At 40.7% G+C, this 20639-nt stretch overlaps 1 protein-coding gene across 1 annotated transcript in view; it reads right to left on the minus strand.

Moving 5' to 3' along the window:
* The window catches only part of SP100 (SP100 nuclear antigen), a 110611-nt gene that overhangs the window by 20680 nt on the left and 69292 nt on the right, over positions 1-20639 (minus strand). The window contains exons 18-22 of the mRNA XM_032277952.1: positions 13377-13421; positions 10106-10180; positions 4813-4857; positions 3647-3751; positions 1536-1678 (exon numbers count right to left, since the gene is read on the minus strand). Of these exons, the coding sequence (XP_032133843.1) occupies positions 1536-1678; positions 3647-3751; positions 4813-4857; positions 10106-10180; positions 13377-13421 (413 nt within the window). The remainder of the gene's footprint in view (positions 1-1535; positions 1679-3646; positions 3752-4812; positions 4858-10105; positions 10181-13376; positions 13422-20639) is intronic.

Raw genomic sequence — 20639 nt, forward strand, 5'->3', positions numbered from 1 at the left:
CGTTTCTGAAAAAGAAAAGGTATGAGTGATTCGATGGGTTTTCGCATTTATTTTGTGAGCTTTGTGTTTCTGGATGCCTTCTAAATATTCCTACCTGGATGCCACACTATTAACTCAAATTCAAGGCATTTTCATGGACATTACTTTCCATGATTCTCCAGGGATTAAAGGAAGCATGTCGATGCTTTCCTCTGCCCTCATGACTTCTACAATCAGTCCAGAGAATGTAGCCACCTCATTTCCACCAGCTTCTTGACACATTGTGGAGTGGATTTGCATGCTGTCCTTTCTATGTATACAGAATGTCCCATTCTACAGTTTTGCTAGTTATTCATCTTTTTAGACCTAGCTCAGTGCAGAAGTTCCACAAAACGGTCCTCAACCTCAAAGCCAGAAATGACCTTCCCTTCTTTGAACTATTGCAGCTCCTCCAATGTCTCCTGTGAGAACATTGACACTGTGTCCGGGCCTGCAGTTATGAAAGGACAGCTTCCTTCTGGGTGGGGGCTCACAGTTCGTATACTCTCCATAGCTTTAGATGTGGTTCAATAAATATTTGCTGATCAAAGATCTTTTACTTTGTATATTGCTTATTCATTTATTTTTGGAGATGGAGTCTTGCTATGTTGCTCAGGCTGGAGTGCAGTGCAGTGCCTATTCACAGGTATAATCCTCTTACTGATCAGCAGGAAAGTATTGAGCTGCTCTGTTTCTAACCTGGGCTCCTTCACCTCTCCTTGGGCACTCTGGTGGTCTCCTATGTGGTGCTGAACTTAGCGTGGACACCTAACTGGCATACCACACTACCGCTCAGAACTCCTGGGCTCAAGTGATTCTCCTGCCTCTGCTTCCTGAGTAGCTGGGACTACAGACATGCACCACTGTGCCTGGTAGATCTCTTTTTTAATTGTTAGAGTGGCACAAGGAAGGACAGTCTGCGGGTGTGCAACAGAAAGCACTGTATTTGGAGTCGAAAGACACAGGTATCATTGTAACATCAAGGGGTTGACATGAGAAGCAATGAAGTTACTTTAAACTGAAATTTATTTACATTCTCTTACAAGAATAAATTTGAGATGGCCTATCCAAAGGAATCTTGTTGAAATATTTTATAATCCTAAAACTACATAAATATGTATCTGTAGTTTCTGGATATATATATATATGTGTGTGTGTGTGTGTATATGTGTGTGTGCATTTAACATTTACCCCTTCCCCCCAAATTTAAGACTTCCCCTCCAGTTTAAGTTACTTTCATGTGACCAAATTGCACAGTGTATTAGTGGCAGAGTCAAGGCCACAATTTACCGCCTGACCTTCAAAAGGATAAGAAATAGAGTACTTAGAGGATTAAGCTGTAATATAAGCCAGCCAAGGTAATGTTCAGGTGAGAATGTTAGTAATAACGTATGCATCGAGACCTGGGCAGGGGAAGTCATGACAAGTTTCTGGACACTGAGAAATTCTGCTAAAGCCTGGTGTTAGTGAAGCATGACAGCTAAATCCTTGATTTCAGCCATTTGTCACTAGAATACCTCCATCAGGGATTTCAGGGTGTATCCACCACAGCGTATGCTTAACTTCCAATTCTTGGATGCTTTGTGGTCTCCTTTAATTTCAAATTCCCTGGGAGTGAACCACCTTTTATCCTCAGTCTGTATACACTTCTTTGAGGTTCCTGTAAGACCAAGACAAGATGAGCTCCCCAACTGTGAAAAGACCTGAACTTGACCTTCCCCCATGCTTGGATCTGGAGCCACCCGCTTTCGGCTCAGGATCCTAGTAGTAGAGCCTGAATTTTCCACTCAGACATCAGGGGCTTCATACCCAGCCTGAAGCAACAGAGAAGAAGGTGACTCTGTCATGTGTATATATTTCTTTGACCTTCATGCAATGAGAAGACATATTACTACCAACATTTACCTTTTCAAAGTATTTTGCTATATACCAAATGTTGGGGGTGGATGGGATGAGTGGCCCTAAAGAATGAGCAGAATTCTTTCTCCTCCCTTCTCTGAGACCTGTTGTAGAGTCAGTCTTAATTTTAGAGTGGTGGATGAAGGTACAAAGCCCTCTACGGTGCTCTTGGGTTCCCAGGGGGCCATGTGGAAGCTGTTACTATAGCCAAATCTGCCTTGTCTTGTACCAGATTGTTCACTCATCAAATGACAATCAATTATGTTTCATATTTTGAACTCAAGGTTATTTTATATTAAAAGTAATTATGAAAATGTTACAGAGTGGGAGAAGTTAAATTATGCTTATGCAACATAGCCATGGGGCAAACATTTGTGTTTGTTGGTGCTCAAAGAACTATACTGTGTGTGGGGGGCGTCAGTCACAATAGATGAACACTGGTTCTGTAATTATCAATTATAATTTGCAAAGTATTTTATGTCTGTTTTTTTCTCATGATAATACGGTGAAGCAAGTTATATTAGTGTTCTGATTTTGTAGAGAAGGAAGTTCAAGGGTAGAGAGACCACGTACCTGGCTGTAGATGAATCAGACACTCTTGGTATAGCTGAAACTTGATTGCAGGTTTCTAATTCTAAACCCTGTTATCTTCCCATTTAGCAGAAGGCTTTACAGGTGTTATGGGAAATGGGGCTGTGAAAGTTAATGCTGAGATTCTCAGATGTGTACATTTTCCACACAAGTAATGAGGTGCTTGCCCTTGTATCGGTGCTAGTTGGATGTCTTGTGGGCCTTTTACATGAGGGAAAGGAAAGATGGTCTCATAGGCTAGTGTTTTATGAATTTTAAAAGTGTAAAAATGCCATTGTTGTACAAAAAAGAGTTAACATATTGGGCCTTAGACTATCCTTAGAGAGCCTATATTCAAGATTGGCCATTGTCTATGTGCAAGGCTGGCCATTGGCATTTGGGAATTTGGATTTTAGAAGAGTTCTATCATTCCCAGATCTCACTGTGGGCAAACAACATCAATAAACACATTGCTCATCCAGAAAGATAAAGCCCTTTAAAGATAAATCCCTCTTATTTATGGTTATAAATAAATGCAATTTATTTATATTCTCTTACAAGAATGAATTTGAGGTAGCCTATCCAAAGAAATCTTGTTGAAATGTTCTGTCACCTTGGAATTACCTATCCTGATGCATTATATTCAGACATATGTAAATAAATTGCATTTATCTATAACCATAAATGAAGAAGAGGGCTCACTGTAACTGAACTGTTTGCACAAAGAATACGGTTTATGCTGAACACTTGGTATGTGCCAGGCAGAGAGTGCCTATGTGACTAACCCCTGGCAAAAATCCTGGACTCCTAAACTCAGGCTGGCTTCCCTGGTAGACAACATTTTACACGCGTTGTCACAGCTTGTTGCTGCAAGCATTAAGTGAGTCCTGCGTGACCGCTGGGAGAGGATTCCTGGAGCTTGCTTTTGTTGTTTCTCATCTTCACCCCATGTGCCTTTTCCCTTTGCCATGTTTTGCATGCTTCAGTCATAAACCCTAGCTGCAAATGTGATGATGTCCCAAGTCCTAGGAGAGCTCCTAGCAAATCACCAAGCCTGGGGCTGGTTTTGCAGACCCTCAAAGCAGGTGTTTACTCCTAAACAGCATGCTATCTGTGTGAATGTTTTCCAGCTGAGATTGTAGATGACCAGCAAACTCACCTTGTTTGAATCGCTCCTTATGTAGCGTGCCCTTCACCTTACCACAGGTCACAGGAAGTTCAGGTTGTTCAAAATCAATATTTTTATCTCTGGGAATTCTTGGAGCTGCAAGGAAGCATTGTTTGTTTTCCATTCCATCTTCTTTCACAACTGTGCATTGTTCCCCCAGCCTGTCTTAAGAGCTTTCTTTTATAATGTAAAATGTATTGGAGGGATTTCCCCCATGAATCAGTTACATTTCAGAGTCTTTCTTTTATGGCACATTAGATAGCTACAGACACTGTCGTCCTCTATGCCACCCTCTAAAATCCCACACAACAGCCTAGTGTGTGGTAGGATCTCAGCTTTAAAGCTGGTTGGTCACATCCACCTATCACACAGTGATTTTCCTCCTGATGTTTGAAAGGGAGATTTCTACTCATATCATTGCTTTGATGTTATGTTTAAAAAAAACCCCTCAACTTTTAGTCTGATCTCCCCATTCCAGGCATTGACTGAGGGGACGGAGGGCAGAATGGCAATGTGGCCCCGAATGGAGCACCTTTCGGGGTGGTGCCTGTCTCCCTCTTTGCCAACTGCTTTGCTTCACTTCCCTTTCACTTGAGCTTTCTCTGTGGCTAAAAGGGAGGCTTGGTGTGAGGGGTTCCAGAAGAAATTGCACATTGAGAGAGGAGAGATGACTAGAGATTGAATGAAGGGTTCAAATACACAGTTAGAAGAAATAGGACCTGGTATTTTCAATAGATCAATAGGGTGATTATAATTAACAACAATTGTACATTTCAAAATAGCTAAAAGAGAATAATCTGAATGTTCCTGGCATCAAAAAAGATAAATATTTAAAGTGATGGATATCCCAATAACTCTGATTTGATTATATGAAAGTATCAAATTATTACACGTACCCCCAAATATTTCTATCTTATTATGTATGAATCAATCAATATAAAAGAAAGTGAGCATTGCTCAGGGAATCCTGCAAGGGCACATGACTGGGGCACTGGGGATCTGGTTCCACTGAAGGTCTTCAAATGAACTTCTGGTCAATGTCAAGACTCAGCACTAGCTCTGTATGCCAATTAAGAAAACTGACCTATTACTCACAGTATAGAGTGTTAAATATTAAACGTTTAATTATGAAAAGCATATCAATTACTTCTTTTTACCTCTTCTTCTTCTTCTTTTCAAAGGTCTAGTGTTGGCTTTTCTTCCTGAGAAAGTTGAAAAACAACGTAAGTGTCTCTGCATTGCAAATAGTAGTGTTTTACAAAACCACCATTCAAATGCAACTTTTCAGGACCCTGTCTAGAACTTAAAGAAAAATATCAAATACTTAGATCAGGAGTCAGGAAGTTTTTTTTTTGTAAAGAAACAGATAGTAAGTAGTTAAGATTTTTCAGTTCATAACCTCTGTTGTGACTACTCAGCTCTATAGTTGTATATGAATGCATCAATAGACAATGTATAAATCAAAGGATGTGACTGTGGCTGTGCTCCAGTTAAACTTTATTTACAGTCAGCAGAATGGATTTGCCCTGTAGGTCATAGGTTGCTGACCCAGATCTAGATTTAGTTACAACCATGATGCGTAACTATTTTTCTCTGAGATGCAGCCTATATAACTAACTGCATCTCTGAGATGCAGCCTATATTTCTCTATCAATATCTCCAAATCAATCCAAATGAATTTGAAACAGTATTTTTACCTGCTTTCCAAGCAACAGGAGAGCAAGAATGAAGTTGAACATGTATTCAGTGCTTGTTGCATGCCAGGAGCTATCCTTAAATCTTTACCGCTATTAACCTACTTTATCTTTAGAACAAAATCTATTAAATAGGCACTGGTATTATCCTCACTTAACAGATGAGGAAATGATGAGGAAATTGATGCTCAGAGCTAAAAATATAAATTAAAGTGTTTACAATTTTCTTTGGGAAAGAGACAGAGATAAAAATCAGCAACATATGGTCTCAGGACATAGCTCATGGTAGACTATACCAGTCAGATACGTAAACTTGGAAGGTTTTGTACTGAAAATGGTGAGGAAAATGACTAAGGACTTAAAAACTAACCCAATGAAGGCTATTCAAGAGGAATTTATGGAAATTAAGGCACAAGGCCTAAGAGTTGTACAGCTAAAGATAGCACAAAGGGTTGACTTAAAAGACATCTCAAGGCTGGCTGCGGTGGCTCGGGCCTGTAATCCCAGCACTTTGGGAGACTGAGGCAGGTGGATTACCTGAGGTCAGGAGTTCAAGACCAGCCGGGCCAACATGGTGAAACTCTGACTCTACTAAAAAAAAAAAAAATAGCCAGGCATGGTGGTGTGTGCCTATAATCCCAGCTACTTGGGAGGCTGAGGTGGCAGAATCATTTAAACCTGGGAGGTGGAGGTTACAGTGAGCCAAGATAGCACCACTGTATACCAGTCAGGGCAGCAGAGCAAGACTCCATCTCAAAAACAAAACAAAAACCTGGAAGCATGTATCTATGTGCTGATTGATGTGTCCAAACAAAGAGCCAGTCATTCCAGATGTATGTTTAGATCTGCATCGTTCAAATGTGTTTGCTGAAGTCAGGGACACAAATTGGATGCTCTTTCTTTCTAAAAGTCTGTGCCCATTATTCTGTGCCCATGGCTGGTATCATAGGGTGCCAATTTGGGTCCTGCAATCCCCAGGAGGAAACCTCCTCCAGATACTCAATTGTGAATGCTCTTTCTTTTGAGCAAATTATGACTAGATTAGGCTGGAAAGGCATTTTTCCTTCAATCTAGCATAAAGAAACGTTGAGATTGATGATAATGTATTTTCTGGGCCCCTGTCATAACAATTACTTAGATATTTGCTTTTTGTTTTGTTTTGTTTTTTACCTCATCAAGATAAAAATGATACCATCAGACATTTACTGATAATTCACATGTCAAGAGGAATCATATCCCAAGAAAAAGCATACTCTACCTCACAAGATGTTGCCATTAGGAAGTTTATTAAAACATTATGGAGATACATGGAGAGGAGAGAATACTAAACTTGCATAAAAGAATTATAAACTTGCCTATTGAATTAAAGAGTATTTTTCTTTTTTGACCGAGTCTTGCCCTCTTGCTCTGTTACCCAGGCTAGAGTGCTGTGGCACGATCTTAGCTCACTGCAACCTCTGCCTCCTGGGCTCAATGTTCTCCTGCCTCCGCCTCCCAAGTAGCTGGGATCACAGGTGCATACCATCATATTCGGCTAATTTTTGTATTTTTAGTAGAGATGGGGTTTTACCATGTTGCCCAGGCTGGTCTTGAATCCAGGGCTCAAGCAATCCACCTGCCTCAGCCTCCCAAAGTGTTGGGATTACAGGTGTCAACTACTGCACATGGCCTGAACTAAAGGTTTAAAAGAAACACGTAAAATGTGGAAACATTGAGAACTCGAGGAAGTAGATGAAGCTTTCTTACCACTCTTTGCTTGTCTCTCAGAAAAAGTTGTTCTAGCTTGATCATTTTCCAAGATCATGATCAGGCCAGGTGTGGTAGATAATGCGGTTGCTACAGGAAAATGTTATCCACACAGGGGTGGCTCTGGTGGGACTCTCCCTCCTGTCACTCATGATGCTCAAGTTGCAGGTGCACCCTGGAAATCTGGCCACTTCTAACTCTTCTCACCTTCCCCCAACTCCCCCTCTTCCCCACAGTCCCATCAAAAGACACCTGTGCTCTGTCTGCTTTCTTCTTTCCCACAGTGTGGTCAAACTGGAGATCCAGCTCTGGCCGTAACCTGGGTCTATTCAGCAGTAGCCATTATTGGTCAATGTATGTTCTCTTGCTTTCAGTCTCTCTCTGTTTAAATCCTTCTCGGACTGCAGGGATTTCCTTTCAATCAAAACCTATTGAGGGCTTCAGGGCAAAACATCAGAAGCTGACTGCACTCCTTCCCAGTTCTTGGCATGAAGACACCTGGGCTGAGGAGCAGATCTTGTAATAAAGTGCTGCAGAACTGTGCTTTCCAGCGGCTATGTGTTCACTGGCTCCAGCACCTCACTACAATTGTACATCCAGGCAGCCGAATGCTGGGCCAAAGTAGGATTTAACAGTTCTTGGGTCTACCAGTCTTAATTCTACATTAATCACATAAAATAATAATATGGTCAGAAATAATTAAAAAATATTTTAAAAAGTATATATTTTTCATAGCAGGGACTAATCATTATTGGCAAAAGAGTTTATCACCATGTTAGGTGATTCTTTAGTTATCTCAGAGTATTGCAGAAGCCTCAACAACCAAGAATGCCACAATAGGAGCCCAGTACTCCTATATCCTAAGGCAAGATGCTAGTCTGTCTGCAAAGAACATGGTAGGGGATTGGGAGCCTGGCTCTGCCAGCATCAGCCTTCTCCACCTCTAGGCTGTAGTAGAGAGGCCACATTTCTCTGGAGAGAATTGTCAGACACCTTCTCTCCAGCCAAATGAGAAGGTTTAAAGACATCTAAGCAGGAGATGGATCTCTGTCCCTGGGAATGTCAGGGAAAGAGAGACTCTCACACTCACCCCTGAGAAGCGTAAAGGTGAAGGTCATGGCTAGTGGGGTCAAGAGTGCCAGAGGGCTGAGCTGAGAGCCAGCAGGGGAATCAATGAAGAAGCACAATTCCCATGGCCTGGTGCAGACCCTGTGGTTGGAGCTGGACTGGGTGTCACTGAGGGAACAGAGTGGGGTGTGTATCTTCCAGAAGGACCATCCAGTGTCTTAATTCCCACCAACCATGGAGAGGCAGTTGCATACACTGCTTCTGCCATTCTAGTGGGAGAATTCATAGCTAAAGGAAATACATATATATATGTAATATATTTATTTCACCATGTTAGGTGATTCTTTAGTTATCACAGAGTATTGCAGAAGCCTCAACATCCAAGAACGCTACAATAGGAGCCCAGTACCCCTATATCCAATGCTTTCTCTCTCTCTCTTTCTCTCTATTCATATATATACATATAATGCTCTTTCTCACTCTTTCTCTCTCTATATATATAGTGCATCTATATATACACACATATAAAGAGTGTATATATATACATATATGCATATAGAGTGTATATATATACACATATACACATAGTGTATGTATTCTATATATATGTGTGTGTGAATATATAATATATATATTCTATATATATTATATATATATGTGTGTGTGTATTTATATGTGTGTGTGTGTGTGTGTGTGTGTGTGTGTGTGTGTATGGAGAGAGAGAGAGAGTACTCCTTCTGCTAAACTGATAACTTTCAAGACTGGAAATAGTTGTTGGCATAAAAATAAAAACAAAACAAAACCTATGTAATTAACAAGTGATGTAGCTGTCCCTCCTCTTGCCCATCACCATGGGGTAATTGTGTAGACTTGGGTCTGCCCCATGTAAATTACGGTTTTACTCATCTGTAAAGTGAAATTAAAGTCAGTTAGACTAGACTGACTGCCCTTCAAGGCCCATCCCAACCATATATATATGGAGAGAGAGAGAGAAAGAGAGAGAGAGAGAGAGATGGGGTGTCTATATGAGGTTATGTGGCCAGAGAAAAAGTTTCAGGTGTCAAAACTCTTTTATATGACAAATTTGTCTGTAAATTTGAGCAGGATGGCAACAGGTCAGCCTGGCAGGAGATGGTGTCTATCTTCTCTGCTTGCCTCCTCCTCTTTCACAGCAGCGTTCTCCTGGCTGAAAGAACAGCTCAGCAGAGTTCTAGAATCATCTGCAAATTGCACGAGGGGAAGCTTTACATTTCAGAGCCTCTGTTTGGTGGAGTTGGGGACTGAAGAGCTGACTTAGTAGAAACAGGTATACATGTCTTAAAATGAACTTGAGGATGCTGAGCTGCCATTCCAACCCTTCCAGCTAGTGACACTGGAGAAGAGACACATTCTACAAGGTTTCTGTGCTGATGCTGCAGGAGAGGGGGCTGTCCATGGTTTTTACCAATTCCTGTAGGAGATCCATGGAATGAGAAGTCACGTAGGAAGCTGGGATGGGCCTTGGAGGGCAGTCAGTCTAGTCTGACTTAATTGCACTTTACAAAAGAGTAAACTGTAATTTACTTGGGGCCGACCCAAGTCCACACAATTACCACATGGTGATGGGCAAGAGGGGGGACAGCTACATCACTTGCGAATTACACCAGTTTTGTTTGTGTTGTTTTTATGCCAACAACTATTTCCAGCCTTGAAAGTTATTGGTTCAGCAGATGGAGCACTCAAGCAGCTTCTGGGCCCTGGGGTCTGTTTGCAGATTCATCACCAAGCTACCCGTTTGTGGCGCTATCATCCGTTTTCCCTGACATATTTTGGAACTTGACTAAATCTGATATATTTCTCAACAGTAAGTACAGCTACATAAAGCAACTAGTTTCTTACTAAGAGCATGAGAATTTAGATGTTACTTATTTAAAGTGTATTTTTTTTTTTTTTTTTTTTTTACCTTTTGGATGCCGTCTTGTCTGTAGGACTTTGTTTTTCCCAGTTAAGTGTTTTCTAGGTCTGCCTCTTTTTCTCCCTGAGAAAATGGAAAAATATAAATACGGATCGTGTATAAAACTAACATTATATATTAGTGCTTTCAAAAATGTTGTTTAGCTGTAACTTTTCCAGAGCCTAACACACAAAGAAAAATATATAACAGATAGACTTGCAATGACCATGCCTTTGATGGTTAACCTGGGTTCATCCTAGATTTCCTTTTCTTTACCGTGACATTAATCCAAATTTATTTGCTCCCCCACATTAATTTTAAAAAGAATTTAAGACAGAGTTTCATTTATATCCCAAATAATACTGTAACAATAATAATTATGAAGACTAACACCTAAGTGCTTATTATGTGCTAGACACTAATATAAGATATTTACACCTACTAATTCATTTATGAGATAGAGACTTCTACTACACTATCACCAAGGAAGAAACTGCAGCATACAGAAATGGCAAAATGAAGGGAAGCATTGCAGATTTACTCTGGTTATGAAGCAGAAACCAATGGCAGCAATGCAAGAATTTGGATTGTCCAGATTATTACGATGGTGAGACACCAGCCACCATCTCAGCCCTCAGTGAAGGTGTTGGCACTGAAAATACAGTGAAAATGACCAAAGATCTTAGTCACATAGATTTGGCCAAAAAATTAGGATCTAAGAAACTAATCATGAGACTATTGTCCACGGGGGATTTGTATAGAGCTTCAAGTCCCAGAAAGCCTTATGGTTAGAAATCCTATCTTGGTAATATGCTCTCAGAGTCAGCAGGTAATGGGGGGTAGGTAGAAAGACAGTGAGGTATGTGCAGGAGCATCCCATTAATGCCATGTTTAAAGGTGCTGATCTCTCAGGCAAGGCCATAAAGTGCACCCTTTCCCTCCCCTCCCCTTTCCATTCTCCTTTCCTTCCTGCCTCCCTTCATCCTTCCCTCCCTCCTTCTTTCCCTCCCCACACCATCTCCTTGTCTTTGTCTTCCCTTCTCTTTCTTTCTGTGGCCTGGCCACAATTTGAACTTGTCCAACCATAGACATCTTAGGCCAACAAAGACTCTGCTGTCCCTCTGTGTCTTTCTCTGGTCCCGTTGTAGTCACCTTTCATCAAAGCCCATTGAAGACAAACAAATTAGAGGTAGACGAGTAGTTTAGTTCAGTTTACTCGAGCTCAACTTACTAGGTTTGGGGCTTAAGATCTGCTAATACTGTAGAGCTCCTGGGACTTCCTTTGTAATTATTCTTTGCAAATTTTCTTGCTCAAATACCCCACAGGAAATAGTGCGGCTATTCTTGGATTTCCTATCTAAATGCTACCATGTTCTTGCTACAGAAGTTGAGTGAAGTGCTCCACCCTCCTTAAGACAAATGAGAAGACCAGCTTCAAGGTAACTGATCTGCACCTTCAGGAGTTTGAGGAAGGCAGAGACATTTATAGACTCAATCCTAGAATGTCAAGAGGGTATGAAGAGTCATAATTCCTATAGGACTCCCTGGGGAAAGAAGGAGCTCACTTAGTTCTTCTTGAGAGATATTCCATCTGGGAGAATCACTTGGATGGATGAGTTGACCCAGGCAGGAGCATACTGTGGACCTCCCAGGGCTGGGAGATGGAGACTGAGGAAATTGGTAAGCAGCCAGTTGAAGTTCCTGAATTAGGGGAACTTCAGTTGAGAGGTTCTCTCTAAGTTGAGTGTCTCTGAAGACCTCACAAATGAATATCGCTCATGCATCCACCATATCTAGGAGACACTAAAATCTATAAGGTTAGTGCAAAAGTAATTGCAGTTTTTGCTATTACTTTTTTTTTTTTAAAGGCAAAACACACAATTACTTTTGCACTAACCTACATAACATGAGTGCCGTTTCTGCTCCTGATCACTTCCTTTTCCTCCTCCTCTTAGACCCAAATTAGCTGAAAGCAACAGATACTGAGTAGAGTTGGAGAGGAAGCGTGGGTGAAAGTAAATGCTGACTTCACCCAGCTTCCCTATCACATAGTTTCCAGTTTTAATATCAGCTCAGGCTTTTTAATATTAAATGAGATATTATTGCTGGCTGGGCGTGGTGGGTCACGCCTGTAATCACAGCACTTTGGGAGGTCGAGGCGAGCGAATCACGAGGTCAAGAGATTGAGACCAGCCTGGCCGACATGGTGAAACCCCGTCGCTACTAAAAATACAAAAATTAGCTGGGCGTCGTGGCACACGCCTGTAGTACCAGTTACTCGGGAGGCTGAGGCAGGAGAATTGCTTGAACCGGGAGGTGGAGGTTGCAGTGAGCCGAGATTGTGCCACTGCATTCCAGCCTGGCGCCTGGCGATGAAGCAAGACTCTGTCTCAATAAATAAATAAATAAATAAATAAATAAATAAAGAGATATTCCTGCTAAAAGGGACTAGCATAGCTCTAGGGATTACCTAAGACTTCATCCATGGGCAAGAAAAGAACTATCTGAGAGAACAGGTTTGAAAAGGAAGTAGGAGAAGGAATAAATGTGATTTCTGCTTAGACTTAACAAATCCAACTATCCCTTATTTCCTAATCAGGGCTGGCATGTCTCTGCCCACATAGCTCTGTAATGCAGCTCAGCTTCCAGCTCCTGTTCTTGCCAAAGAGTCTCAGGTGACAAAAAGGCTGGCTCTGAATCAATGGAGAGTCTGAGTTTTCCTCCTCATTTGAGACAATCAGTGACTTTGGAGGCAAATATGAAGGGCGAGTAGGCATATTGCTATTTGTCACCCATAGTCATTCTTTCTTCCATAAGCATAGACTTACAGCTGAACCCAGGAGGGCCTGGCCAGCATGACATTTTTCAGCCTCACTTTACAGATAGCTCTGGCCATGTGACCAGGTTTTGGCCAATGGGATGCGGGCAGAAGACTTCTGAGTCTTTCTATTAAAATAAATAAGTAGCTGGTTCTTTTGTCAAATTTTTTTTCATTCGCACTGGTAAGGAGACAATGTCAACCAGATCAGCCTCTGTGGACCCACAGTTGGAAACTTTATGTGAAGGAAGGAAGACTTCTGGCCTTTTAGATTATTTGGTTTAAGCCACTGCATTTGGGGATCTGTTTGTTACAATGACTTAGCTGCTACTCTAAATAATCCATTAGGTCTGAAGCCATCATGGCCCATAGGAGATTTTGGGGCTGCAGCAAAGATGGGTCTGGCAGAAAGAATAGGAGCACGGTGAGTTCAAAGGAGTAAATCCCCACATTTCTTCTTACCTTTTTGGAGCCCATTTGCTTTAAATGTGTGTCTTCTCTTTTTTCCTGCAAACAGAAAAGAAAAAAAATAATTCTTTAGAACTATAAACAAAGATTTATGCACTTCATATGTCAATAGTTATCAAGTATTTAATTTTGTTTTCCTTCCACTTTTGTGGGACTAAGTCCTCGGCTACCAACATCCGATCTTGGTAGTTGTCACCCAGAAACCAATGACCATAAAGCAACCTGTTTTTATACAATGCTAGTCATTTACACTATGCTTGTACATATCCATATGTGGTCTTATCACTCACAATAAAGAAACTTTTTTTTTTAACCAGTTGTTTTAGATCAGTATTTTTTTTTTTTTAGACCTGTCATCCAGGCTGGAGTGCAGTGGTGTAATCTCAGCTCACTGCAACCTCTGCCTCCTGGGTTCAAGTGATTCTCCTGCCTCAGCCTCCAGAGTAGCTGGGACTATAGGCACCTGCCACCACGCCCAACTAATTTTTTGTATTTTTAGTAGAGACGGGGTTTCACCATGTTAGCCAGGATGGTCTCAATCTCCTAACCTCATGATCCACCTGCCTCAGCCTCCCAAAGTGCTGGGATTACAGGTGTGAGCCACTGCACATAGCCAAAAAAGATTTTAAGGTAGCTGAAATGAAGCAGAAGCTGGCAGCAGCAGAAGAGTACCAGGAGGGTAAAGCAATAATAGGTCTAAGAAGTCACCAGCAACAGCCAGGCGCAGTGGCTCATGCCTGGAATCCCAGCACTTTGGGAGGCCAAGGAATGTGGATTGCTTGTAGGCCAGTCCTTTGAGACCAGCCTGACCAACATGGCAAAACCCCATCTTTACTGAAAATACAAAAATTAGCCTGAAGTAGCATTTATCTGTAGTCCCAGCTACTTGGGAAGCTGAGGCAGGGCAATTGCTTGAACCTGGGAGGAGGAGATTGCAGTGAGCTGTGATCACGCCACTGCACTCCAGCAGTCTGGGCGACAGGGCAAGACTCTGTCTCAGAAAAAAAGAAAAAGAAAAGAAAAAGAGAAATAAATTACCTGTGAAGTACACTTCTTAGAATTCAGAAGCATGCCTTAAACAGTAAAGCCATAATCACGCTTATAACAAGGAGAACTTAAGAAAGAAGTAGAAAAAAATATCAGAGAAATGATGACAATTTAGAAGGCAAATAAAAGAGATTAGGCATTTCAGAAATTAAAGCGAAGGACAGAAATTGCATAAATAGGAAAAGGAAACAAGAAACTTTAAGAACAATTAAGAAAAATTAGAGAGAAAATAAGCTGGACACAGTGGCTCACACTTGTAATCTCGGCATTTTGGGAGGCCAAGCCAGGTGGATCACCTGAGCTCAGGAGTTTGAGACCAGCCTGGCCAACATAGTGAAACCCCATCTTTATGAAAAATTAAAAAATTAGCTGGCATGGTGGCACACGCCTGTAGTCCCAGCTACTTGGGAGACTGAGGCAGGAGAATCACTTGCCCTGGGAGGCGGAGGTTGCAGTGAGCTGAGACATTGTCTCAAAAACAAAATAATATAAAATAAAAATTAGAGAGAAAATAATTAATGTAAGTGAACAAATTATTGAAATTCCCAAAGAAGAAAATCAAAATATTGGAAGAAATACTTGATGAAAAAGTTTGTGGAGTTATAATATAAAATGAAATATATACATCAAAAGTATCTATCTCTTCACCTTGTCACAGAGAATTGACTCAAAACAGCCAACACCCAGGTATATTTCCAGCAAATTTATTGGAATTTAAAGGTAAATAAAGAATAAAATGGGCAGTGTAGGCAAAAAGTTATTTTCAAGGGAGGAGACTTGCTGGCCACAAAATTTTCCACAGCAGCATTTAACGCCACAGGAAAGTGGAGAAAAACCTATAAGATATTTCTAGAAATACAGAATGAGCAAACTATTTTTCAGGTATAAATAACACAAACAAATAATTTTGAACAGAAAAGTTCCTGGAATGCAGTTTCTGAGTCCTTACTGGGAAAGTTGCTGGAAGATAAAATTCAGCAAATTAAGGTAGAACTGAAAAATCTGGCAAAAGGACCAAAATAAAAGTGACAGATGAAAATATCAAGTGCATATGCTCTGACAATATAGAAATTGTATATAATAACAAAAAAAAGTGAGGAGGAGGGTTGGGTAAAGTGGCTCGCGCCTGTAATCCCAGCACTTTGGGAGGCTTAGGTAGAAAGATCACTTGAAGCCAGAAGCTTGAGACCAGCCTGGGAAAACTAGCAAGACCTCGCCTCTACAAAAAATTAGAAAAAAATAGCAAGCTGTGGTGGTGGACACCTGTAGTTGTAACTACCGGGGAGGCTGAGGTGGAAGGATCACTGTGGTTAGGGGTTGTAGCTCTAACACCACTGCCCTCTAGCCTGGGAGACAGAGTGAGACCCTGTCTCTAAAATAAAACAAACAAACAAAAGACAAGGAAGAGAGAGCAAAAATGGGCTGTAAGCAAGTTCTTTGTTTATTTCATAGGTAGGAGTCTAAAATTCTTGTGTTGACACATCCAAGAGTGGATGAAAGCATAGTTAATGGCTGAAAGGTAAACATAATGGGAATGTCATGGCCTAAAAGCTGGGTAGGAGAGGAAAAAAACTGGACAGCAGAATGGCACACAGGCAGATTTTATAAATCTTCTGGGTGGGAAATTAAAGGGCACTGTCTAAAATAAAGCACCAAAGGAATCATATAAAGGTAATCCTAAAAGTAATCACTGGAACAAAGACACAGATCTTCTTTAAATTGGAAGTATACACCCCTAACCATTGTGAAAATAGGAAATGAGTGTGGGCTGCTTACCCGTTGATTTATTTCAAGGGAAAGACTCAGAGGTGGCTCACATATCTTCTGCTCTGCCCTTGGCTAGAACCTAGTGACTTGGCCAGAGCTAACTGTAAGAAAGGCTGAAAGTATAGTGATTTGGTTTGGCTCTGTGTCCCCACCCAAATCTCATGTTGAATTGTAATCTCCATGTGTCAGGGGAGGGGCCTGGGGGAGGTGATTGGATCATGGAAGCAGATTTTCCTCTTGCTGATCTCATGAGAGTGAGTTCTCACAATATCTGGTGGTGTAAAAATGTGGTACTTCAGCAGCCAGCACTGGAACTCGCAACTGCCTAACATGCTAAGCTTCCTGGGCAGGTGAAATGTGGCATCCATCTCTATAGCTCCAGGCCACGCTTTTCCCCTGCTGGAGTCTGGGAGGTTGGATGGCTTAGTCCCAAGACCTGGCCCCTACAGCCCAACACACTGGCTGTAGCTGACTGTGGCCAGAGTGCCTCTTCAGGCCTAACCCTGACTCATTCTTCCTGCTGGGCAGGGCTTCCCTGCAGGAACTCCAAAAACTGTAGCCAGAGGCTCAGGGACAGAACCCAGATATCCCTGGGCCTGCGCCCTAATAGGGAAGGGTGGCCATAGTCTCTGTGGACCAGCAAACTTAGCCTTTCCTCCTGGTAGTTCTGAGGAATCCAGGCAGCCCGGACAAGTGGGTTTCCCCCCCGCAAAGCACACCCTCTATACCAAGGGACAGCTAATGTGTTTCATTGAATAAAGCCTCCAAGAAATATGGGACTTTGTAAAAAGACCAAAGCTACAGTTGATTGGAGTACCTGAAACAGACAGGGAGGATGGAAACAAGCTGGAAAACACACTATTATCCAGGAGAACTTCCCCAACCTAGCAAGGCAGGCCAACATGCAAATTCAGAAAATACAGAGAACACCACCTAGATACTCCATGAGAAGATCAACTCCAAGACACATGATCATCAGATTTTCCAAAGTCAAAATGAAGAAACAAAATGTTAAGGGCAGCCAGAGAGAAAGGCAAGGTCACCTACAAAGGGAAGCTCGTCAGATTAACAGCAGATCTCTCAGCAGAAACTCTACAAGCCCAAAGAGATTGGGTGTCAATAATCAACATTCTTAAAGAAAAGAATTTTGAACCTAGAATTTCATATGCAGTCAAACTAGCTCCATAAGCGAAGGAGAAATAAAATCTTTTTCAGACAAGCAAATGCTGAGGGAATTTGTTACCACCAGGCCTGCCTTGTAAGAGCTCCTGAAAGAAGCACTAAATAAGGAAAGAAAAAGCTGGTACTGGCCACTGCAAAAACACACCAAAATATAAAGATCAATGACACTATGAAGAAACTGCATCAACTAGTGTGCAAAATAACCAGATAGCATCATGACAGGATCAAATTCACACATAACAATACCAACCCTAAATGTAAATGGGCTAAATGCTCCAATCAAAAGACACAGACTGACAAATTGGACAGAGTTAAGACCCATCAGTATACTGTATTCAGGAGACGCATCTCACATGCAAACACATGCATAGGCTCAAAATAAAGGGATGGAGAAAAATTTACCAAGCAAATGGAAAGCAAAAGAAAAACTGGGGTTACAATCCTAGTCTCTGACAAAACAGACTTTGAACCAACAGAAATCAAAAAAGACAAAGAAAGGCATTACATAATGGTAGAGGAAAAAAATTCAACAAGAAGAGCTAACTATTCTGAATATATATGCACCCAATACAGGAGCACCCAGATTCATAAAACAAGTTCTTATAGACCTACAAACAGACTTAGACTCCTACATAATAATAGTGGGAGACTTTAACACCCCACTGTCAATATTAGACAGACCAACGAGATAGAAAATCAATAAGGATATTCAGGACTTGAACTCAGCTCTGGATCAAGTGGACCTAATAGACATCTACAGAATTCTCCCTCTCAAATCAACAGAATATATATTCTTCTCAGTGCCACATGGTATTTATTCTAAGGCCAACCACCTAATTGGAAGTAAAACACTCTTCAGCAAATGCAAAAGAACTGAAATCATAAAGAACAGTCTCTCATATCATAGCACAATCAAATTAGAACTCAGGATTAAGAAACTCACTCAAAACCACTCAAATTACTTGGAAATTGAATAACCTTCTCCTGAATGACTACTGGGTAAATAATAAAATTAAGGCAGAAATCAAGAATTTTTTTTAAACCAATGAGAAAAAAAGACAACGTACCAAAATCTCTGGGACATAGCCAAAGCAGTATTAAGAGGGAAATTTATAGCACTAAACGCCCACATAAGAAAGCTAGAAAGATCTAAAATCAACACCCTAACATCACAATTAAAAGAGCTAGAGATATAAGAGCAAACAAATCCAAAAGTTAGCAGAAGACAAGAAATAACTAAGATTAGAGCAGAATTGAAGGAGACATAGACACAAAAAACCCTTCAAAAAACCAGGAGCTGTTTTTTGAAACAAAACAAAATAGATAGACTGCTAGCTAGACTAATAAAGAAAAAAAGTGAGAAGTATCAAATAGACACAATACCACAATACAAAATGATAAAGGGATATCACCACTGACCCCACAGAAATACAAACTACCATCAGAGAATACTATAAATGCCTCTACATAAATAAACTAGAAAATCTAGAAGAAATGGATGAATTCCTGGAAGCATACACCCTCCCAAGACTAATCCAGGAAGAAGTCAAATCCCTGAATAGACCCATAACAAGTTCTGAAACTGAGGCAGTAATTAACAGCCCACTGATCAAAAAAAGCCCAGGACCAGACTGATTCACAGCTAAATTCTACTAGAGGTACAAAGAGGAGCTGGTGCCTTTCCTTCTGAAACTATTTCAAACAATTGAAAAGGAGTGACTCCACCCTAACTCATTTTATGAAGCCGGCATCATCCTGATACCAAAATCGGGAAGAGACAAAAGAAAAAAAGGAAACTTCACGCCAATATCCCTGATGAACATTGATGCAAGAATCCTCAATAAAATGCTGGCAAACTGAATCTAGCAGCACATCAAAAAACTTATCCACCATTATCAAGTCAGCTTCATCCCTGAAATGCAAGCCTGGTTCAACATATACAAATCAATAAGCACAAGCCATCATAAAACAGAACCAAAGACAAAAACCATATGATTATCTCAACAGATGCAGAAAAACATCTTTGATTAAATTCAGTATCCCTTCATGTTAAAAACTCTCAATAAACTAGGTATTGATAGGATGTATCTCCAAATAATAAGATCTATTTATGACAGACTCACAGCCAATATCATATTGAATGGGCAAAAGCTGGAAGCATTCCCTTTGAAAGCTGGTACAAGACAAGGATGCTGTCTCTCACTACTCCTATTCAACATAGCATTAGAAGTTCTGGCCAGGGCAATCGGGCAAGAGAAAGAAATAAAGGATATTTTATTAGAAAAAGAGAAAGTCATATTGTCTCTGTTTGCAGATGACATGATTGTACCTTCAGAAAACCCCATCATCTCAGTCCCCAAACTCCTTAAACTGATAAGGAATGTCAGCAAAATCTTACGATACAAAATCAATGCGCAAAAATTACAAGCTTTCCTTTACACCAACAACAGGCATGCAGAGAGCCAAATCATGAATGAACTCCCATTTGTAATCACTACAAAGAGGATAAAATACCTAGGAACACAGCTAACACGGGATGTGAAGGACCTCTTCAAGAAGAACTACAAACCACTGCTCAAGGAAATAAAAGAGGACACAAACAAATAAAAAAAATTCCAACCTTATTGTCAGGAAGAATCAATATTGTGAAAATGGCCATACTGTCCAAAGTAATTTATGGATTCAATGCTATTCCCATCAAACTGCCATTGACATTCTTCACAGAATTAGAAAAAACTGCTTTAAATTTCATATGAAATCAAAGAAGACCCCGTGTAGCCAAGACAACCCTAAGCAAAAAGAACAAAGCTGGAGGTGTCATGCTATCTGACTTCAAACTATACTACAAGGCTACAGTAACCAAAACAGCATGGTGCTGGTACCAAAACACACATATAGACTAATGGAACAGAACAGAGACCTCAGAAATAGCACCACACATCTACAATTATCTGATCTTTGACAAACCTGACAAAAACAAGCAATGGGGAAAGGATTTCTTGTTTAATAACTGCTGCTGGGAAAACTGGCCAACCATATGCAGAAAACTGAAACTGGATTCCTTCCTTACACAAAAGTTAACTCAAGATGGATTAAAGACTTAAATGTAAAACCCAAAGCCCTAGAAGAAAACCTAGGCAATACCATTCAGGACATAGGCATGGGCAAAGACTTCATGATGAAAATGTCAAAAGCAATTACAACAAAAGACAGAATTGACAAATGGGACTTAATTAAACTAAAGATCTTCTGCACAGCAAA

Source organism: Sapajus apella, unplaced genomic scaffold (assembly GCF_009761245.1).
Source record: "Sapajus apella isolate SASKATOON/1434 unplaced genomic scaffold, GSC_monkey_1.0 scaffold10, whole genome shotgun sequence".
NCBI lineage: Eukaryota > Metazoa > Chordata > Mammalia > Primates > Cebidae > Sapajus > Sapajus apella.